The sequence below is a fragment of the Panulirus ornatus genome, chromosome 11, assembly GCF_036320965.1.
Source record: "Panulirus ornatus isolate Po-2019 chromosome 11, ASM3632096v1, whole genome shotgun sequence".
Taxonomy (NCBI): domain Eukaryota; kingdom Metazoa; phylum Arthropoda; class Malacostraca; order Decapoda; family Palinuridae; genus Panulirus; species Panulirus ornatus.
This window is the reverse complement of record NC_092234.1, coordinates 45,333,974-45,358,183: the sequence shown is the minus strand read 5'-3', so window position 1 is coordinate 45,358,183 and position 24,210 is coordinate 45,333,974. Positions and strand designations below refer to the sequence as shown.

The 24,210-nt window shown below is 41.6% G+C and overlaps 1 protein-coding gene across 3 annotated transcripts in view; it reads right to left on the bottom strand.

The window, feature by feature from the left end:
• Positions 1 to 24,210, bottom strand: part of LOC139751458 (phenoloxidase-activating factor 2-like) — a 53,230-nt gene that overhangs the window by 3,033 nt on the left and 25,987 nt on the right. For all 3 annotated transcript variants that reach the window (XM_071666883.1, XM_071666884.1, XM_071666885.1), the window contains exons 5-6: positions 18,600 to 18,891; positions 85 to 285 (exon numbers count right to left, since the gene is read on the bottom strand). In XM_071666883.1, the coding sequence (XP_071522984.1) occupies positions 85 to 285; positions 18,600 to 18,891 (493 nt within the window). The remainder of the gene's footprint in view (positions 1 to 84; positions 286 to 18,599; positions 18,892 to 24,210) is intronic.

Below are 24,210 nucleotides of genomic sequence, written 5' to 3'. Positions count from 1 at the left end.
TGCAATGACAGCCTAATTTTGAATCTCAGCCGTGAACTAACAATATAGACCTCCCATGAGAAGGAGTAAAGGCAAAGCACTTACCTGGACGTAGCGTTCTGGGTCTGAGGTCATGGGGCAGACGAGAGGCGAGCCACCATCACCCGTGCAGACATCACTGCCTGCCTCACCGCCAGCGCACATGAAGCTGCTGTGCAATCTGAAGCCTGAGCCCAGGCGTGTTCCCCGCATAGCTTTCTGGCATGCACTGTGGTTGACTGCTGGCAGCTCAATAGATTTCAGGATCTGCAGAGATTGAGTTCAAAAGGTATTGAGTACATGGAGGTCTGAGAAGTGAGTGATGTGTGAATATGGGGTCATGAGATGAAAGGTGTGTGAATGTGGGTGACGAAAGGTGTGTGTGTGGGTCATATAGAATACCTCTAAGTAGGACATCTGAAACGGAAGTGCAAGACATGGAAGAAAAAGTATAGAACATGTAGAAGATTTGGAACTGTGCAAAATGTGCATGAGATGCATGTGTGGGATATACAAAAGTGAAGTACACACACACACACACAAATATAAATATATATCAACTGACTGCTATATTTCTCTCTTGTGTCTCCCCTGATGATGTGATTATTACACGAAAGTGCACTTGGGAACTTATTGTGTTTCATTTTCCCCATGGACTCATAGGAATATATATATATATATATATATATATATATATATATATATATATATATATATATATATATATATATTTTTTTGCTTTGTCGCTGTCTCCCGCGTTTGCGAGGTAGCGCAAGGAAACAGACGAAAGAAATGGCCCAACCCACCCCCATACACATGCCTTGATTCAATCCACTGACAGCACGTCAACCCCGGTATACCACATCGCTCCAATTCACTCTATTCTTTGCCCTCCTTTCACCCTCCTGCATGTTCAGGCCCCGATCACACAAAATCTTTTTCACTCCATCTTTCCACCTCCAATTTGGTCTCCCTCTTCTCCTCGTTCCCTCCACCTCCGACACATATATCCTCTTGGTCAATCTTTCCTCACTCATTCTCTCCATGTGACCAAACCATTTCCAAACACCCTCTTCTGCTCTCTCAACCACGCTCTTTTTATTTCCACACATCTCTCTTACCCTTACGTTACTTACTCGATCAAACCACCTCACACCACACATTGTCCTCAAACATCTCATTTCCAGCACATCCATCCTCCTGCGCACAACTCTATCCATAGTCCACGCCTCGCAACCATACAACATTGTTGGAACCACTATTCCTTCAAACATACCCATTTTTGCTTTCGGAGATAATGTTCTCGACTTCCACACATTCTTCAAGGCTCCCAGAATTTTCGCCCCCTCCCCCACCCTATGATCCACTTCTGCGTCCATGGTTCCATCCGCTGCCACATCCACTCCCAGATATCTAAAACACTTCGCTTCCTCCATGTTTTTCTCCATTCAAACTCACCTCCCAATTGAATTGACCCTCAACCCTACTGTACCTAATAACCTTGCTCTTATTCATATTTACTCTTAACTTTCTTCTTTCACACACTTTACCAAACTCAGTCACCAGCTTCTGCAGTTTCTCACATGAATCAGCCACCAGCGCTGTATCATCAGCGAACAACAACTGACTCACTTCCCAAGCTCTCTCATCCCCAACAGACTTCATACTTGCCCCTCTTTCCAAAACTCTTGCATTCACCTCCCTAACAACCCCATCCATAAACAAATTAAACAACCATGGAAACATCACACACCCCTGCCGCAAGCCTACATTCACTGAGAACCAATCACTTTCCTCTCTTCCTACACGTACACATGCCTTACATCCTCGATAAAAACTTTTCACTGCTTCTAACAACTTGCCTCCCACACCATATATTCTTAATACCTTCCACAGAGCATCTCTATCAACTCTATCATATGCCTTCTCCAGATCCATAAATCCTACATACAAATCCATTTGCTTTTCTAAGTATTTCTCACATACATTTTTCAAAGCAAACACCTGATCGACACATCCTCTACCACTTCTGAAACCACACTGCTCTTCCCCAATCTGATGCTCTGTACATGCCTTCACCCTCTCAATCAATACCCTCCCATATAATTTACCAGGAATACTCAACAAACTTATACCTCTGTAATTTGAGCACTCACTCTTATCCCCTTTGCCTTTGTACAATGGCACTATGCACGCATTCCGCCAATCCTCAGGCACCTCACCATGAGTCATACATACATTAAATAACCTTACCAACCAGTCAACAATACAGTCACCCCCTTTTTTAATAAATTCCACTGCAATACCATCCAAACCTGCTGCCTTGCCGGCTTTCATCTTCCGCAAAGCTTTTACTACCTCTTCTCTGTTTACCAACTCATTTTCCCTAACCCTCGCACTTTGCACACCACCTCGACCAAAACACCCTATATCTGCCACTCTATCATCAAACACATTCAACAAACCTTCAAAATACTCACTCCATCTCCTTCTCACATCACCACTACTTGTTATCACCTCCCCATTTGCGCCCTTCACTGAAGTTCCCATTTGCTCCCTTGTCTTACGCACTTTATTTACCTCCTTCCAGAACATCTTTTTATTCTCCCTAAAATTTAATGATACTCTCTCACCCCAACTCTCATTTGCCCTTTTTTTTCACCTCTTGCACCTTTCTCTTGACCTCCTGTCTCTTTCTTTTATACGACTCCCACTCAATTTCATTTTTTCCCTGCAAAAATAGTCCAAATGCCTCTCTCTTCTCTTTCACTAATACTCTTACTTCTTCATCCCACCACTCACTACCCTTTCGAATCAACCCACCTCCCACTCTTCTCATGCCACAAGCATCTTTTGCGCAATCCATCATGGCCCAACCCACCCCCATACACATGTATATACATACGTCCACACACGCAAATATACATACCTACACAGCTTTCCATGGTTTACCCCAGACGCTTCACATGCCTTGATTCAATCCACTGACAGCACGTCAACCCCGGTATACCACATCGCTCCAATTCACTCTATTCCTTGCCCACCTTTCACTCTCCTGCATGTTCAGGCCCCGATCACACAAAATCTTTTTCACTCCATCTTTCCACCTCCAATTTCGTCTCCCTCTTCTCCTCGTTCCCTCCACCTCCGACACATATATCCTCTTGGTCAATCTTTCCTCACTCATTCTCTCCATGTGCCCAAACCATTTCAAAACACCCTCTTCTGCTCTCTCAACCACACTCTTTTTATTTCCACACATCTCTCTTACCCTTACGTTACTTACTCGATCAAACCACCTCACACCACACATTGTCCTCAAACATCTCATTTCCAGCACATCCATCCTCCTGCGCACAACTCTATCCATAGCCCACGCCTCGCAACCATACAACATTGTTGGAACCACTATTCCTTCAAACATACCCATTTTTGCTTTCCGAGATAATGTTCTCGACTTCCACACATTCTTCAAGGCTCCCAGAATTTTCGCCCCCTCCCCCACCCTATGATCCACTTCCGCTTCCATGGTTCTATCCGCTGCCAGATCCACTCCCAGATATCTAAAACACTTCACTTCCTCCAGTTTTTCTCCATTCAAACTCACCTCCCAATTGACTTGACCCTCAACCCTACTGTACCTAATAACCTTGCTCTTATTCACATTTACTCTTAACTTTCTTCTTCCACACACTTTACCAAACTCAGTCACCAGCTTCTGCAGTTTCTCACATGAATCAGCCACCAGCGCTGTATCATCAGCAAACAACAACTGACTCACTTCCCAAGCTCTCTCATCCCCAACAGACTTCATACTTGCCCCTCTTTCCAAAACTCTTGCATTCACCTCCCTAACAACCCCATCTATAAACAAATTAAACAACCATGGAGACATCACACACCCCTGCCAGAAACCTACATTCACTGAGAACCAATCACTTTCCTCTCTTCCTACATATATATATATATATATATGCTTTGAAGAATGTATGTGACAAATACTTAGAAAAGCAAATGGATTTGTATGTAGCATTTATGGATCTGGAGAAGGCATATGATAGAGTTGATAGAGATGCTCTGTGGAAGGGTATTAAGAATATATGGTGTGGGAGGCAAGTTGTTAGAAGCAGTGAAAAGTTTTTATCGAGGATGTAAGGCATGTGTTCGTGTAGGAAGAGAGGAAAGTGATTGGTTCTCAGTGAATGTAGGTTTGCAGCAGGGGTGTGTGATGTCTCCGCGGTTGTTTAATTTGTTTATGGATGGGGTTGTTAGGGAGGTGAATGCAAGAGTTTTGGAAAGAGGGGCAAGTATGAAGTCTGTTGGGGATGAGAGAGCTTGGGAAGTGAGTCAGTTGTTGTTCGCTGATGATACAGAGCTGGTGGCTGATTCATGTGAGAAACTGCAGAAGCTGGTGACTGAGTTTGGTAAAGTGTGTGAAAGAAGAGAGTTAAGAGTAAATGTGGATAAGAGCAAGGTTATTAGGTACAGTAGGGTTGAGGGTCAAGTCAATCGGGAGGTAAGTTTGAATGGAGAAAAACAGGAGGAAGTAAAGTGTTTTAGATATCTGGGAGTGGATCTGGCAGCGGATGGAACCATGGAAGCGGAAGTGGATCATAGGGTGGGGGAGGGGGCGAAAATTCTGGGAGCCTTGAAGAATGTGTGGAAGTCGAGAACATTATCTCGGAAAGCAAAAATGGGTATGTTTGAAGGAATAGTGGTTCCAACAATGTTGTATGGTTGCAAGATGTGGGCTATGGATAGAGTTGTGCGCAGGAGGATGGATGTGCTGGAAATGAGATGTTTGAGGACAATGTGTGGTGTGAGGTGGTTTGATCAAGTAAGTAACGTAAAGGTAAGAGAGATGTGTGGAAATAAAATGAGCGTGGTTGAGAGAGCAGAAGAGGGTGTTTTGAAATGGTTTGGGCACATGGAGAGAATGAGTGAGGAAAGATTGACCAAGAGAATATATGTGTCGGAGGTGGAGGGAACGAGGAGAAGTGGGAGACCAAATTGGAGGTGGAAAGATGGAGTGAAAAAGATTTTGTGTGATCGGGGCCTGAACATGCAGGAGGGTGAAAGGAGGCCAAGGAATAGAGTGAATTGGATCGATGTGGTATACCGGGGTTGACGTGCTGTCAGTGGATTGAATCAGGGCATGTGAAGCATCTGGGGTAAACCATGGAAAGCTGTGTAGGTATGTATGTTTGCGTGTGTGGACGTATGTATATACATGTGTATGGGGGTGGGTTGGGCCATTTCTTTCGTCTGTTTCCTTGCGCTACCTCGCAAACGCGGGAGACAGCGACAAAGCAAAAAAGAAAAAAAAAAAATATATATATATATATATATGCTCTGTGGAAGGTACTAAGAGTATATGGTGTGGGAGGCAAGTTGTTACAAGCAGTGAAAAGTTTTTATTGAGGATGTAAGGCATGTGTACGTGTAGGAAGAGAGGAAAGTGATTGGTTCTCAGTGAATGTAGGTTTGCGGCAGGGGTGTGTGATGTCTCCATGGTTGTTTAATTTGTTTATGGATGGGGTAGTTAGGGAGGTGAATGCAAGAGTTTTGGAAAGAGGGGCAAGTATGCAGTCTGTCGGGGATGAGAGAGCTTGGGAAGTGAGTCAGTTGTTGTTCGCTGATGATACAGCGCTGGTGGCTGATTCATGTGAGAAACTGCAGAAGCTGGTGATTGAGTTTGGTAAAGTGTGTGAAAGAAGAAAGTTAAGAGTAAATGTGAATAAGAGCAAGGTTATTAGGTACAGTAGGGTTGAGGGTCGAGTCAATTGGGAGGTAAGTTTGAATGGAGAAAAACTGGAGGAAGTAAAGTGTTTTACATATCTGGGAGTGGATCTGGCAGCGGATGGAACCATGGAAGCGGAAGTGAATCATAGGGTGGGGGAGGGGGCGAAAGTTCTGGGAGCATTGAAGAATGTGTGGAAGTCGAGAACATTATCTCCGAAAGCAAAAATGGGTATGTTTGAAGGAATAATGATTCCAACAATGTTATATGGTTGCGAGGCGTGGGCTATAGATAAAGTTGTGCGGAGGAGGGTGGATGTGCTGTAAATGAGATGTTTGAGGATAATATGTGGTGTGAGGTGGTTTGATCGAGTAAGTAATAACAGGGTAAGACAGATGTGTGGTAATAAAAAGAGTGTGGTTGAGAGAGCAGAAGAGGGTGTTTGGAAATGGTTTGGTCACATGGAGAGAATGAGTGAGGAAAGATTGACCAAGAGGATATATGTGTAAGAGGTGGAGGGAACGAGGAGAAGTGGGAGACCCAATTGGAGGTGGAAAGATGGAGTGAAAAAGATTATGAGTGATCTGGGCCTAAACATGCAGGAGGGTGAAAGGCATGCAAGGAATAGATTGAATTGGAACAATGTGGCATACCAGGGTCAACGTGCTGTCAATGGATTGAACCAAGGCATGTGAAGCGTCTGGGGTAAACTATGGAAAGTTCTGTGGGGCCTGGATGTGGAAAGGGAGCTGTGGTTTCGGTGCATTATTACATGACAGCTAGAGACTGAGTGTGAACAAATGGGGCCTTTGTTGTCTTTTCCTAGCGCTACCTCACACACGAGGGGGGGAGGGGGTTGTTATTCCATGTGTGGCGAGGTGGCGATGGGAATAAATAAAGGCAGACAGTATGAATTATGTACATGTGTATATATGTATATGTCTGTGTGTGTGTATATATATGTGTACATTGAGATGTATAGGTATGTATATTTGCGTGTGTGGATGTGTATGTATATACATTTGTGTGTGGGTGGGTTGGGCCATTCTTTCGTCTGTTTCCTTGCGCTACATTGCTAACGCGGGAGACAGCGACAATGCAAAATAAATAAAAAATAAATATATATATATAAGTGGGAGTGGGGGAGGAATGGGATGTATTTAGGGAATCAGTGATGGATTGCGCAAAAGATGCTTGTGGCATGAGAAGAGTGGGAGATGGGTTGATTAGAAAGGGTAGTGAGTGGTGGGATGAAGAAGTAAGAGTATTAGTGAAAGAGAAGAGAGAGGCATTTGGATGATTTTTGCAGGGAAAAAATGCAATTGAGTGGGAGATGTATAAAAGAAAGAGACAGGAGGTCAAGAGAAAGGTGCAAGAGGTGAAAAAAAGGGCAAATGACAGTTGGGGTGAGAGAGTATCATTAAATTTTAGGGAGAATAAAAAGATGTTCTGGAAGGAGGTAAGTAAAGTGCGTAAGACAAGGGAGCAAATGGGAACTTCAGTGAAGGGCGCAAATGGGGAGGTGATAACAAGTAGTGGTGATGTGAGAAGGAGATGGAGTGAGTATTTTGAAGGTTTGTTGAATGTGTTTGATGATAGAGTGGCAGATATAGGGTGTTTTGGTCGAGGTGGTGTGCAAAGTGAAAGGGTTAGGGAAAATGATTTGGTAAACAGAGAAGAGGTAGTAAAAGCTTTGCGGAAGATGAAAGCCGGTAAGGCAGCAGGTTTGGATGGTATTGCAGTGGAATCTATTAAAAAAGGGGGTGACTGTATTGTTGACTGGTTGGTAAGGTTATGACTCATGGTGAGGTGCCTGAGGATTGGCGGAATGAGTGCATAGTGCCATTGTACAAAGGCAAAGGGGATAAGAGTGAGTGCTCAAATTACAGAGGTATAAGTTTGTTGAGTATTCCTGGTAAATTATATGGGAGGGTATTGATTGAGAGGGTGAAGGCATGTACAGAGCATCAGATTGGGGAAGAGCAGTGTGGTTTCAGAAGTGGTAGAGGATGTGTGGATCAGGTGTTTGCTTTGAAGAAAGTATGTGAGAAATACTTAGAAAAGCAAATGGATTTGTATGTAGCATTTATGGATCTGGAGAAGGCATATGATAGAGTTGATAGAGATACTCTGTGGAAGGTATTAAGAATATATGGTGTGGGAGGCAAGTTGTTAGAAGCAGTGAAAAGTTTTTATCGAGGATGTAAGGCATGTGTACGTGTAGGAAGAGAGGAAAGTGATTGGTTCTCAGTGAATGTAGGTTTGCGGCAGGGGTGTGTGATGTCTCCATGGTTGTTTAATTTGTTTATGGATGGGGTTGTTAGGGAGGTGAATGCAAGACTTTTGGAAAGAGGGGCAAGTATGAAGTCTGTTGGGGATGAGAGAGCTTGGGAAGTGAGTCAGTTGTTGTTCGCTGATGATACAGCGCTGGTGGCTGATTCATGTGAGAAACTGCAGAAGCTGGTGACTGAGTTTGGTAAAGTGTGTGAAAGAAGAAAGTTAAGAGTAAATGTGAATAAGAGCAAGGTTAATAGGTACAGTAGGGTTGAGGGTCAAGTCAATTGGGAGGTGAGTTTGAATGGAGAAAAACTGGAGGAAGTGAAGTGTTTTAGATATCTGGGAGTGGATCTGGCAGCGGATGGAACCATGGAAGCGGAAGTGGATCATAGGGTGGGGGAGGGGGCGAAAATTCTGGGAGCCTTGAAGAATGTGTGGAAGTCGAGAACATTATCTAGGAAAGCAAAAATGGGTATGTTTGAAGGAATAGTGGTTCCAACAATGTTGTATGGTTGCGAGGCGTGGGCTATGGATAGAGTGGTGCGCAGGAGGATGGATGTGCTGGAAATGAGATGTTTGAGGACAATGTGTGGTGTGAGGTGGTTTGATCGAGTAAGTAACGTAAGGGTAAGAGAGATGTGTGGAAATAAAAAGAGCGTGGTTGAGAGAGCAGAAGAGGGTGTTTTGAAATGGTTTGGGCACATGGAGAGAATGAGTGAGGAAAGATTGACCAAGAGGATATATGTGTCGGAGGTGGAGGGAACGAGGAGAAGAGGGAGACCAAATTGGAGGTGGAAAGATGGAGTGAAGAAGATTTTGTGTGATCGGGGCCTGAACATGCAGGAGGGTGAAAGGAGGGCAAGGAATAGAGTGAATTGGAGCGATGTGGTATACCGGGGTTGACGTGCTGTCAGTGGATTGAATCAGGGCATGTGAAGCATCTGGGGTAAACCATGGAAAGCTGTGTAGGTATGTATATTTGCGTGTGTGGACGTATGTATATACATGTGTATGGGGGTGGGTTGGGCCATTTCTTTCGTCTGTTTCCTTGCGCTACCTCGCAAACGCGGGAGACAGCGACAAAGCAAAAAAAAAAAAAAGAAAAAAAAATATATATATGTATACGTTGAGATGTATAGGTTTGTATATGTGCGTGTGTGGATGTGTATGTATATACATGTGTATGTGGGTGGGTTGGGCCATTCTTTCGTCTGTTTCCTTGCGCTACCTCGCTAACGCGGGAGACAGCGACAAAGTATGATAAAAAAAAATAAAAATATATATATATATATATATATATATATATATATATATATATATATATATATATATATATATATATATATATGTGGGGTGAGAGAGTATCATTAAATTTTAGGGAGAATAAAAAGACGTTTTGGAAGGAGGTAAATAAAGTGCATCAGAAAAGGGAAGAAATGGGAACATCAGTGAAGGGTGCTAATGGGGAGTTGATAACAAGTAAGGGTGATGTGAGGGGATGGAGTGAGTATTTTGAAGGTTTGTTGAATGTGTCTGATGACAGAGTGGCATATATAGGGTGTTTTGGTCAAGGTGGTGTGCAAAGTGAGAGGGTTAGGGAGAATGATTTGGTAAACAGAGAGGAGGTAGTAAAAGCTTTGCGGAAGATGAAAGCTGGCAAGGCAGCGGGTTTGGATGGTATTGCAGCGGAATTTATTAAAAGGGGGTGACTGTATTGTTGACAGGTTGGTAAGGTTATTTAATGTATGTATGACTCATGGCGAGGTGCCTAAGGATTGGCGGAACGCTTGCATAGTGCCATTGTACAAAGGCAAAGGGGATAAAAGTGAGTGCTCAAATTACAAAGGTATAAGTTTGTTGAGTATTCCTGGGAAATTATATGGGAGGGAATTGATTGAGAGGGTGAAGGCATGTACAGAGCATCAGATTGGGGAAGAACAGTGTGGTTTCAGAAGTGGTAGAGGATGTGTGGATTAGGTGTTTGCTTTGAAGAAAGTATGTGAGAAATACTTAGAAAAGCAAATGGATTTTTATGTAGCATTTATGGATCTGGAGAAGGCATGTGATAAGAGTTGATAAAGATGCTCTGTGGAAGGTATTAAGAATATATGGTGTAGGAGGCAAGGTGCTAGAAGCAGTGAAAAGTTTTTATCGAGGATGTAAGGCATGTGTACTTGTAGGAAGAGAGGATAGTGATCGCTTCTCAGTGAATGTTGGTTTGCAGCAGTGGTGCGTGATGTCTACGTGGTTGTTTAATTTGTTTATGGATGGGGTTGTTAGGGAGGTGAATGCAAGAGTGTTAGAAAAAGGGGCAAGTATGCAGTCTGTTGTGGATGAAAGAGCTTGGGAAGTGAGTCAGTTGTTTGCTGATGATACAGCACTAGCGGCTGATTCGGGTGAGAAACTGCAGAAGCTGGTGACTGAGTTTGGTAAAGTGTGTGAAAGATGAAAGCTGAGAGTAAATGTGAATAAGAGCAAGGTTATTAGGTAAAGTAGGGTTGAGGGACAAGTCAATTGGGAGGTAAGTTTGAATGGAGAAAAACTGGAGGAAGTGAAGTGTTTTAGATATCTAGGAGTGGATTTGGCAGCGGATGGAACCATGGAAGCGGAAGTGAATCATAGGGTGGGGGAGGAGGCGAAAGTTATGGGAGCATTGAAAAATGTGTGGAAGCTGAGAATGCTATCTTGGAAAGCAAAACTGGGTATGTTTGAAGGAACAGTGGTTCTAACAATGTTATATGGTTGTGAGGCGTGGGCTATAGATAGAGTTGTGTGGAGGAGGGTGGATGTGCTGGAAATGAAATGTTTGAGGATTATATGTGGGGTGAGGTAGTTTGATCAAGTAAGTAATAAAAAGAGTGTGGTTGAAAGAGCAGGAGAGGGTGTTTTGAAATGGTTTGGTCACATGGAGAGAATGAGTGAGGAAAGATTGACAAAGAGGATATATGTGTCAGAGGTGGAGGGAACAGAAGTGGGAGACCTAATTGGAGGTGGAAGGATGGAGAGAAGAAGATTTTGAGTGATCAGGGCCTGAACATGCAGGAGGGTGAAAGGCGTGCAAGGAATAATGTAAATTGGAATGATGTGGTACACCGGGGTCGACGTGCTGTCAATGGATTGAAACAGGGCATGTGAAGCATCTGGGGTAAACCATGGAAAGTTTTGTGGGGCCTGGATGTGGAAAGGAAGCTGTGGTTTCAGTGCATTATACATGACAGCTAGAGACTGCATGTGAACGAATGTGGCCTTTGTTGTCTTTTCCTAGCGCTACCTCGCGCACATGCGGGGGGAGAGGGTTTTCATTTCATGTGTGGCGGGGTGGCAACAGGAATGAATAAAGGCAGACATTATGAATTATGTACATGTGTATATATGTATATGCCTGTGTGTGTATATATATGTATACGCTGAGATGTATAGGTATGTATATGCGAGTGTGTGGACGTGTATGTATATACATGTGTATGTGGGTGGGTTGGGCCATTCTTTCATCTGTTTTCTTGTGCTACCTCACTAACAACAGTTTAATAATAATAATAATAATAATAATAATAATAATAATAATAATAATAATAATAATAATAATAATAAATATATAAGAGCAATATGAGGGACAGCTGTGAGTCAGGAGTGATGTGTGAGACACTGAGTAAGGGATAACAGGAGATATCTGAGTAAGAGAAAAGTGCATGTACTGTATAGGGTATGTGACAAGATGTAAACATGTAACTGAAAGATGCGAAGTGTAAGTATGAATATTTTGGAGGTGAAAGTGTGATAGAAGTCTGGGCATGAAACAAAAGTGTAAGACAAGTGTGTGTGTGTGTGTGTATGACTATCAATAATTACCTATCTATACAGTAAGATGGAGTCTTACAGTCAAAAGGCCCCATCTCCTATGTGTGTGTACTTACCAATTTGTACTTTATAGGAAGATAGTTCTACACTCATGGGGCTCAATCTCTTGTGCTTTTTGTACCAATGAGAAATTTCAAATATTTGTAAACTTCCTGCATTCACCATTGCCATGACCATTCTAACCATTTACACTAAATCAGCATGTCTTTACATCTTTATCAACAATATTGTTTCTTAGTTTCTGATTATGGCCTAAAGTAATTCTGGTACTGTTCCTAGAAGAAGTGTTGACTGTCATCATCATCCAGATGACTTAGGAACCTGAATACTGTTATCAGGTCACCCCTCTCCCTTCTCTCTTTTATGGAGAACAGCTGTGTGGTCTTCAAATTTTCAATGTACTTACCTTAATTTGGTACCACCTTGGCCACTCTCCTCTGGACCTTCTCAATAACGTCTTTGTTCTTCTTTAGGTGCGGTGACCAGACCTGAGAGGCCTAATCAACCTTCAGTCACATGCACATCATGAATACTTTACCAAACATCTCCTTTATGACAACTAAATACAATCTTAACATTTGCCCAGAGAAAGTTTACCTCTTTCACAATTCTCCTTTTTTAAACTCTGGTGATAGATTAAAAACAATATTGGCCCTTGATCTCTTTCACGCACTGATTACTGTACCTTATTTCTTGCTAAGCAGTACACATAATGAAGCCTTTTGCTGTCCCATCTCAGACTTATTTGATTTCAATCTCATTATCCATTTACCAGACTAATTTTGGAGTTTGTCCCATTATACGCTGATGCATTTATTTTCATACCTTATTTCTCTCATGATCATGGGATCACCCACAAACATGTTTAATTGTAAGTCTAGTCCTTCTCACAAGTCATTTACACACACTAAGATTGGGCCCTATGGCACTCCACTTGAAACCTTGGCACAATTTGAGAATGTGCCTCCTACCTATGTCCTTCATCTCCTAACATATTGGTAATCCTCAACCCAGCGAAGGCGTTTATCTATTATCCCTGCCTGTAGCTCAAGCTTCAGGCACAGTGTCAAAGGTTTTTCAGTTGTCTAAGAACACAGTCTAACCATCCACCTCTGGTTTGAGACTGAGATCACTGTCTCATAGAAGTCTTATGGGATCATGATGGAGGAACTTCTTTTCTCTAAAGAATAGTTGTCTCCCTCTTAAGAATTCTTTCCTTAATGGGCCATCATCTATTTATCTTCTGATTACCTTTTCTTGTTTTACAAACAATATTCGTCAAAGAAACAGGCCTGTTATTCAATATGATTTTCTTGCTCTTTTTTCTTAGAGATAGATACAACTTTTTTGTGTTTAATTAAGTAACCACAATTGGTAAGGTTATCTAATGTATGTATGATTCATGGTGAGGTGCCTGAGGACTGGCGGACTGCGTGCATAGTGCCATTGTACAAAGGCAAAGGGGATAAGAGTGAGTGCTCAAATTACAGAGGTATAAGTGTGAGTGCTCAAATTACAGAGGTATAAGTTTGTTGAGTATTCCTGGTAAATTATATAGGAGGGTATCGATTGAAAGGGTGAAGGCATGTACAGAGCATCAGATTGGGGAAGAGCAGTGTGGTTTCAGAAGTGGTAGAGGATGTGTGGATCAGGTGTTTGCTTTGAAGAATGTATGTGAGAAATACTTAGAAAAGCAAATGGATTTGTATGTAGCATTTATGGATCTGGAGAAGGCATATGATAGAGTTGATAGAGATGCTCTGTGGAAGGTACTGAGAATATATGGTGTGGGAGGCAAGTTGTTAGAAGCAGTGAAAAGTTTTTATTGAGGATGTAAGGCATGTGTACATGTAGGAAGAGAGGATAGTGATTGGTTCTCAGTGAATGTAGGTCTGCGGCAGGGGTGTGTGATGTCTCCATGGTTGTTTAATTTGTTTATGGATGGGGTTGTTAGGGAGGTGAATGCAAGAGTTTTGGAAAGAGGGGCAAGTATGAAGTCTGTTGGGGATGAGAGAGCTTGGGAAGTGAGTCAGTTGTTGTTCGCTGATGATACAGTGCTGGTGGCTGATTCATGTGAGAAACTGCAGAAGCTGGTGACTGAATTTGGTAAAGTGTGTGAAAGAAGAAAGTTAAGAGTAAATGTGAATAAGAGCAAGGTTATTAGGTACAGTAGGGTTGAGGGTCAAGTCAATTGGGAGGTAAGTTTGAATGGAGAAAAACTGAAGGAAGTAAAGTGTTTTAGATATCTGGGAGTGGATCTGGCTGCTGATGGAACCATGGAAGCGGAAGTGAATCATAGGGTGGGGGAGGGGGCAAAAATCCTGGGAGCCTAGAAGAATGTGTGGAAGTCGAGAACATTATCTCCGAAAGCAAAAATGGGTATGTTTGAAGGAATAGTGGTTCCAACAATGTTGTATGGTTGCGAGGCGTGGGCTATGGATAGAGTTGTGCGGAGGAGGGTGGATGTGCTAGAAATGAGATGTTTGAGGACAATATGTGGTGTGAGGTGGTTTGATCGAGTAAGTAATGTAAGGGTAAGAGAGATGTGTGGAAATAAAAAGAGCGTGGTTGAGAGAGCAGAAGAGGGTGTTTTGAAATGGTTTGGGCACATGGAGAGAATGAGTGAGGAAAGATTGACCAAGAGGATATATGTGTCGGAGGTGGAGGGAACGAGGAGAAGTGGGAGACCAAATTGGAGGTGGAAAGATGGAGTGAAAAAGATTTTGAGTGATCGGGGCCTGAACATGCAGGAGGGTTAAAGGCGGGCATGGAATAGAGTGAATTGGATCGATGTGGTATACCAGGGTAGATGTGCTGTCAATGGATTGAATCAGGGCATGTGAAGCGTCTGGGGTAAACCACGGAAAGTTCTGTGGGGCCTGGATGTGGAAAGGGAGCTGTGGTTTCGGTGCATTATTACATGACAGCTAGAGACTGAGTGTGAACGAATGGGGCCTTTGTTGTCTTTTCCTAGCGTTACCTCACACACATGAGGGGGGAGGGGGATGTTATTCCATGTGTGGCGAGGTGGCGATGGGAATGAATAAAGGCAGTGTGAATTGTATGCATGTGTGTATATGTATGTGTCTGTGTGTGTATATATATGTGTACATTGAGATGTATGGGTATGTATATTTGCGTGTGTGGACATGTATGTATATACATGTGTATAGGGGTGGGTTGGGCCATTTCTTTCGTCTGTTTTCTTGCGCTACCTCGCAAACGCGAGAGACAGCAACAAAGCAAAATAAATAAATAAATAAATAATTATCTGTTTTATAAATTGGGAATTTAAAAATCATGGGACCCATCTCTTGAATTTTTTTTTAACAGCAACTTTTAATTTTCTTAAGTTGTAGGCATTCACAGTCTCCTTGCTTAGACCATTCAAAACATCCACCAACCTAACACTAGACCATTATTTCTTAACATATATCCTTAATATCCTCTTTCTCAGCTTCTGATCATGGCCTCTAGAAAATCTGGCGCTGTGCCTTGTAAAAAAACTGGTGACATGATGCTGACTCAAGAATTTCAATGTTATCAGGTCACCCCTCTCACTTTGCTAAGATGGATAGCTGTGAAGCCTTAAACCTTTCACTACAATTCAGCTCTCTTACTTCTGGTACCATCTTCACAGCTCTTCTCTGAATCTTCTTAAAAGCATCTTTATGTTTCTTAAAATGGTGACTAGATCTGAGAAGCATAACCCAGTTATGGTGTACTTTGTTGTGAAAAGCTTACAAACATTTTCTTATCCATATACTTTTTTGCAATCTTAATATTTACCAGCAGACAAATGTTTTCTTTCATAATTCTCCTGATGTGAAACTCTGGCAACAGATTAAGTACAATGTTAAACCACTAGATCTCTTTTACCAACTTCCTTTAGTTTACTTCCTGCTTAGTAGGACACATACAAGGGCTTTCTTTCACTACATCCCAGCCTCATTACCTTGCACTTACCTGGATTGAATCTCATCCTCCAATTATCGAGTACAATTTGGATTCTGTCCTGGTCCCCCAAAAGATGATGTAATTATTTTCATTCTTAATTTCTCCCACAACCTTGTCATCATCCACAAACATATTTAGGTCTGAAGGTCACTATAGAAAGTCATTTTTCAGTACACTAATATTAAGAAGTGGGCTCAACATTAAACCCTGTGGCACCACTTGTAACCCTAGCCTAGTTTGATAATGTGCCTCTTACCTGTGCCCTTTGTTCCCGACTGCATAGATAATCCTCAAACCAGGGAAGAAATTGTCCCCTTATCCTAGCCTGTAGCTCTAACTTCTTTGTCAATCTCCAATGGTTAATGTCAAAGGCTTTCTGGCAGTTTAGTGGCACACAGTCTACCTAACCATCTCTTTGATCTACGAGTGAGCTTATCCTGTCGTAGAAGTCTAACAGGTTTGAGACACAGGCTCTCCTTAAGCTGGACAGTTTTGTTTGCCAATTAAGAAGTCTCTCCTCTGCAGGTAATCATTCATTTTCTGGTAAACTTTTCCTAAGATTTGCAAACATTCATCAAAGAATCAGGCCTGTAGTCAAGTGCAATTTTTCAGTCTCCTTCCTTCTACATCTTTGGACCTACCCCTTCCTCTAATACCCAACTGATCAGTATTTCATGAAGCCCAGCAAGTGCCTCAGCTTGTGTGTATATGAGAGACAGGGGTAGTGACCAAATCTGAAAAGCATAATCTAGTTTTAGCCTTATGTAGGATATGAATAGCTTGCTAAATATTTCCTTATCCATAAACAGTGCCTGCCCACCCACTATATATTTTCCAAGGCAATACAGCTAAGGTTTATTATGGGTACAAGCATATGATGCTCTCAGGGTGAAAACCATGTACACGATTGCCAAGACTTGTGTTTCTAATGGTGTTAGCACCAGTACCCCACCTCAATGCGACTTGGGCTATCTTGAGGGAACAATGTTCTTTTCCACACTTCATGGATACTCCTTCATTCTGGGAATGTACTTCTTTCATCTGTGCCATAAGATGACTAGCACTTACCTTTCTATGGAGGATGAAGCCCAAATTTTTGCCTAAAAGCAAGAAAATGTTGGTACACGTGAGATTTCTAGGTGCATTAGGTGCTCAGAATGCATGATCAGGCAGCTACTTCCCGCAAAATCTCCTCAGTGCCATACTGCATTCAGGAGATCAAGACCTAAGGATCCAAAACATGGACCAAGAATACTTCAGGAAACTTGCCAACTCCAAGCCCAAATGTCTGAATGCCAAAGGAAAAATAGCAAAGTCCTAAAATGTAAGTGTAAAATCGCCCTTGAAAATATATGGGAAGGTGGACAAGGATTTTTTGCAGACACTGTACTCAAAAGTTATTCAGAAATTTGCCAGATGACAGCTTGGTTTTGTCTTCTTTACCATTCTCCTAATGGCAACAGGTTAGGGTCAACTTTGACTCCCAAGTCATTTCCATTCAAAGAATCTTGAAGCATATTTTCTGCTAGATAATAATCATACCGAGGCCCTCCTTCACTATGCCCCATCTTCATTACTTTACATTTGCTTGGGTTGAATTTCATCAGCTATGCATCAGACCAACTTTGGAGTCTGTACGGATCCTCTTTAAGTTGATGCAATCCTTGCTTTTCACTCATCTTTTGCATCTCCTGCAAACAAATTCAAGAAGTCCATACCTTCAATCAAGATATTCACATACATCAAGAAGGGTAATGGTTCCAAAACAAAATGTTGTGGTACCCCAACAGCTACCTCTACCCATTTGGAGAGGCTCCTCTGACACAAGTTCTTTGTTCCCTTTCACGAGGATAATATAAACATTGATGTTGCCTCCCCTTATTTCTGCAAAGCATTCCAGCTTCTTCATCAGCCTCCCATGTTCTACTGTGTAAAATGCTTTCTGGCAATAAAGATATAAATAATCTAACCAGCCTTCCATTTTGGATTAGAAATCACTTACTCATCAAAACCAACGAGGTTCATCGCACATGACCTTTCCCTAAAACAGTCTTGCCTCTCACTAAGTAATTTCTCTTCTTTGTGAAGTCATCCAATTGCTTTGTGTGTGTGTCTGTGTTACAAGGAAAGTTTTACACTCATGTTGCCACATCTCTGAACCTTGTATATAGTTTTACACTCATGCTGCCCCATTTCTTAACCTTGTATATATGTAGCATGTCTTAGCTCCTGTGTATATAAGTACACACACACACACACACACACACACACCCTAGCCTATGCCAGGTACATATTACATTGAACACCCTATTAGGGAGGATAATCAGCTGGGAGGACTGTTGACTGGTTGCTGTGACCAAGATTCAAACTTACTGGATGCTAACCAGGATTCGAACCTATGTAGGCTTGATCCCGGGCATGCATACTTGACAATCTGTAACACTAACCACTACACCATGGTGTGTGTGTGTGTGTGTGGTTAAGAATCATATTGTGAAATATGAGGATGAGAGGTCTTAAGGTGGTCATCCATGAGATGTCATAGTGCGAGACATGAGTGATCGTAAAAGTGCTAAATTCTCTTTAACAGAGCTGTAATTTTTACAATGAGACTACATTAATGCTTCCACCACTGCAAACATGACTATTACTAGTACCATTACCTCTTCTGGAACAATGGTGACTTTCATCCCAATCACTAATAAAAAAAAATTAATAACTTTTCCAGAACTGATGTCTTTGACCTTACCTGCTGGTATTTGCCTTCTTTGCCAAACAAATCCTTGCCCCATCCTGAACTAATGCACCGATCACCATCAAATGTTTGGCCAAGTTCTGGTAAGCATATGGTGTCGACAGTCGGTCCCAGCTCTGCCTCGTGGTCCAAGAAGAGCAAGGCTACATCATAATGCAAGTGCTTTGGGATATATTTTGGATGGATGAGGATTTTGTTCACAAGGAAGTCCTGGTGTGGTGCAGGCTCCGAGGGTAGTTTGAAGTTCCACTCTCCCAGCCTCACAGCCAGCTGGTCAGCTGTCATACTGCCATAGGGAGGTACAAGTCCTATCAGACAATGACAAAATAAACTCACTCCTTTCCTTCTCCAAAATTATGAAATCACACTAGACTACTGTACACAGTCCCACAAACTGATATACCTGACCTAGTCAAATTACCCTGTACATTTTTTTTTTTTTTTTTTTTTTATACTTTGTCGCTGTCTCCCGCGTTTGCGAGGTAGCGCAAGGAAACAGACGAAAGAAATGGCCCAACCCCCCCCCCATACACATGTACATACACACGTCCACACACGCAAATATACATACCTACACAGCTTTCCATGGTTTACCCCAGACGCTTCACATGCCTTGATTCAATCCACTGACAGCACGTCAACCCCTGTATACCACATCGCTCCAATTCACTCTATTCCTTGCCCTCCTTTCACCCTCCTGCATGTTCAGGCCCCGATCACACAAAATCTTTTTCACTCCATCTTTCCACCTCCAATTTGGTCTCCCTCTTCTCCTCGTTCCCTCCACCTCCGACACATATATCCTCTTGGTCAATCTTTCCTCACTCATTCTCTCCATGTGCCCAAACCATTTCAAAACACCCTCTTCTGCTCTCTCAACCACGCTCTTTTTATTTCCACACATCTCTCTTACCCTTACGTTACTTACTCGATCAAACCACCTCACACCACACATTTTCCTCAAACATCTCATTTCCAGCACATCCATCCTCCTGCGCACATCTCTATCCATAGCCCACGCCTCGCAACCATACAACATTGTTGGTACCACTATTCCTTCAAACATACCCATTTTTGCTTTCCGAGATAATGTTCTCGACTTCCACACATTTTTCAAGGCTCCCAAAATTTTCGCCCCCTCCCCCACCCTATGATCCACTTCCGCTTCCATGGTTCCATCCGCTGACAGATCCACTCCCAGATATCTAAAACACTTCACTTCCTCCAGTTTTTCTCCATTCAAACTCACCTCCCAATTGACTTGACCCTCACCCCTACTGTACCTAATAACCTTGCTCTTATTCACATTTACTCTTAACTTTCTTCTTCCACACACTTTACCAAACTCAGTCACCAGCTTCTGCAGTTTCTCACATGAATCAGCCACCAGCGCTGTATCATCAGCGAACAACAACTGACTCACTTCCCAAGCTCTCTCATCCCCAACAGACTTCATACTTGCCCCTCTTTCCAGGACTCTTGCATTTACCTCCCTAACAACCCCATCCATAAACAAATTAAACAACCATGGAGACATCACACACCCCTGCCGCAAACCTACATTCACTGAGAACCAATCACTTTCCTCTCTTCCTACACGTACACATGCCTTACATCCTCGATAAAAACTTTTCACTGCTTCTAACAACTTGCCTCCCACACCATATATTCTTAATACCTTCCACAGAGCATCTCTATCAACTCTATCATATGCCTTCTCCAGATCCATAAATGCTACATACAAATCCATTTGCTTTTCTAAGTATTTCTCACATACATTCTTCAAAGCAAACACCTGATCCACACATCCTCTACCACTTCTGAAACCGCACTGCTCTTCCCCAATCTGATGCTCTGTACATGCCTTCACCCTCTCAATCAATACCCTCCCATATAATTTACCAGGAATACTCAACAAACTTATACCTCTGTAATTTGAGCACTCACTCTTATCCCCTTTGCCTTTGTACAATGGCACTATGCACGCATTCCGCCAATCCTCAGGCACCTCACCATGAGTCATACATACATTAAATAACCTTACCAACCAGTCAACAATACAGTCACCCCCTTTTTTAATAAATTCCACTGCAATACCATCCAAACCTGCTGCCTTGCCGGCTTTCATCTTCCGCAAAGCTTTTACTACCTCTTCTCTGTTTACCAAATCATTTTCCCTAACCCTCTCACTTTGCACACCACCTCGACCAAAACACCCTATATCTGCCACTCTGTCATCAGACACATTCAACAAACCTTCAAAATACTCATTCCATCTCCTTCTCACATCACCGCTACTTGTTATCACCTCCCCATTTACGCCCTTCACTGATGAAAATTTTTAAAATGACACAAAACCTTTTAAGTTTTTAAACCATACAGATGATGTACATGGTAAACAGTTTTTCAAGACACAGCAATACAACATGAATTAAGCAATAAACCTGTTAAAAATACAAATAGAAGCATCCTTATGGTGTAAGAGTAGTGGATATATGAGACAAAGAGGAATCAGTAAAAATAGACAGCACATAGAAGTTTAAAAATTTGTATGATAGAAAAGGTTAAGGGAAAAATGGGCTACAGTGTAAACTCTTTCCCAGCACAGTGCAAATAGATTATTACCCATAAGTAATTATAAACACACACACACAAGCCTCCATTGTGTAGTGACTAGCATTACTAACTATGATCCAGCAAAGGCCAACTTGGGGTCAGACCAGTATGGGTTCAAATTTTAGGTATGGCAGTCGGCCCATGGTCTGTAACGTATAAGTTAAGATAATCATTAAGCAAATGGATGATTTCCTGCAATGGAGAAATTATCTTCAAGAGACAACATGGTTTCAGGGTAAGGCCATACACAATGAACCTCTTAGATCTCAACTAGAGAGCAAGCTCAGTATTGGAGGAAATAGAAAGGCGAGTACATTGTTTGTATTTATACTGCCAGAAAGCATCTGTTACTATATGATATGATTAATAAGCTGGAACACCAGGCAAGAGTAAAGGAGAATCCTCTGATGGATAAAAGATGATCTTGGAATGAAACAAAGAGAGCTTCTCAAAATGGGTAGAGTTCACCAGTGAGGTACTGCATGGTTTTGCTAAGAGACCATTGCTCTTCTTGATTTATGTGAATAACTTACCACAAGGTATGGTCTCCTCTCTAACTATGCTTACAAACGATACAAAGGTCATGAGGGAGAGAAAAGCTCGAAGGATTGCATCAAGTTACAAGGGGACCCTGAGAGACTTCAAAGTTGATCTGATACATGGATGATGAAGTTCAAGACTCCAAAGTTGATGATACATGGATGGTTAAGTTCAACCAGAGTAGATGTAATGTAATGAGGATGGGTCACAGTGAAAAAGAACCCAATATGAATATAATCTGGCAGGAAAAAAACAGCATGAACCTATGTATGAGAATGACTTGGGAGTTAACATCACCCCTAAACTGTAAACAAATTCCACCTGGCCCAACTGTCTGTTACCACGACATTCAAATCCTAAGGAAAGCCAAAATAAGAACATGCTTCATCAAAAGAAGGACAAGGAAGGAAAAAGAGAAGGTTCAGAGAAAGGTAAGGAAAATAGTACCAGAATCAAGCCAGCTGAGTTACAGGGAAAGGTTAGAGGCCCAAAATTTACACACCATAAAGAGAGAAGAGTGAAGGATGACCTGATCACAACCTTTAAGTTCTCAGAACAGATTGAGCATATAGACAGTGTACAGTTCTTCAAGAGAGTTAGAGACAGAACAACCAGAAAACAAAACAAAATTGATCGCAAATCTTGTTAGAAAAAAATCTGAAGAATTCTCATCGTGTAAGAGTACTGGATGAATGGAATGAAATGAACGGAGACATGGTTAATACAGACAGCATACAGAAATTTATAAAGTTGTATGAAAGTACAAAATGTTCAGGAACTAGGGCCCCAGGAATGTAAACCTATCTCCTCATACAGTTCAAATATATAATTACAAACATGTAATTATACACAAACACACACACACACACACAGACACATTAGTTTGATGACAGACACTAAACAGTTCTTCACAATCTATAGGGACAAAACAACCAGAGGACTTTAATGAGAAATTAAGCAAGAAACTTTCTGAAAAAGATGTAAAGAAATACTGCATGTTGTTTGATACCAAAGAAAGTTCAAGTGACAAGGCCCCATAATTGTAAAACTCCCTCCCCATACAGTACAAACAGACAATGACACAGCATGAGACAGTGAAAAGAGGCTTCACTATGAATATTATCTTGCATAGTGAAAGGAAATCTCAGTATAAATATTAACTTGCAGGAAACAAGCTCCTGAATTAGAAGTCAACATCATCCCTATTCTGTCATCAAAGCTTCACCTTACGATGGTAGGGAAAAAGACAAACTGCCTTGACATCACATACTTGATAGGTAGACAAACGGAATTCTCTCATTAAGAGTTGATTATCAAATACATTAAAAATATAAAGGTAAGAGGATAAGCCAGAACCACAGACTTGGCTATAACCATGAGATTTTAACCAGTAGCAAACTTCCTAAACAATATCAATCTAACCTAGAGTGATAGCGCTATATCTTGTATTCATGTGAGTATAACATTTCTCCCAGACATATTGGAAAGTCTACAAATGCTGTGAAAGGGGTAAATAATGGGGTACTGATGAAAAAAATTAGTATCTTTTGCCAAATGGTAAGATACATATCAAATGCATTTACTTGTGATATATTAACAATATTAATGATAAGGACAGCAAGTTACCAATTTACATCAAGGAAATGTTCTTACAAATTGTAAATTTACAAATCTGAACCATCATTAATTGAACATGATTTCCACAGCTACAGTATAATATAACTGGGAGATTCATTTCCAGGTAAATTTTCTGTCACCCTACACTAAACTACATGAAAAACAAAAGTTGCATATATCAATACAGAATTCACAAAAAATCAATTTAATGAACATAATATTCCCCAAAATGTAGGACCAAGATTGCTTGTCCAGGACAGGGGTGGTGCAGGAGAGTTGTGGAACTAAAAAAAGGGAGATGAAGGCCTTCCTGCTATGTCATCTGAAGATGTAGAGTTTCTACCTTTTGTGGTACGTAATTAACTTCTTGGGGTAATATCCCGTTCACTAACCTTTAGTTTTTCAGTAATGCTCTGTGTCTGACTGCAAGAGACAACAAATCCATAGCAGGACCCATGTCCACATAATTTCCCAATCTGTAAGCTATATAATGTCCAATTCCACATCCTAAGTCATGGCTTGATGTGATTTATTGGGTGAAATATTTCCAATACATTTCCTACTTATAATTGAGGGCTTCTTGAAAGCTGGGTGCAAAATGTTTATACTGTATGGTATACATGTGAAAAAGCACTAAACATTGACTGTAAAGTGAAATTTTGTGTACAACAAATGACCACTGCCTAGATTTCCTAAATGCCTTTAACTCTGACCACTTACTTTATACAGTAGTGGTAATTTTCCTGAAAGTGTTTGCTCCTACATTACTAAAGGGCAAAAGAATTGTTTTTTCATACCAGATCACCACTTCCTGCATCAACAAGGTAGTGCA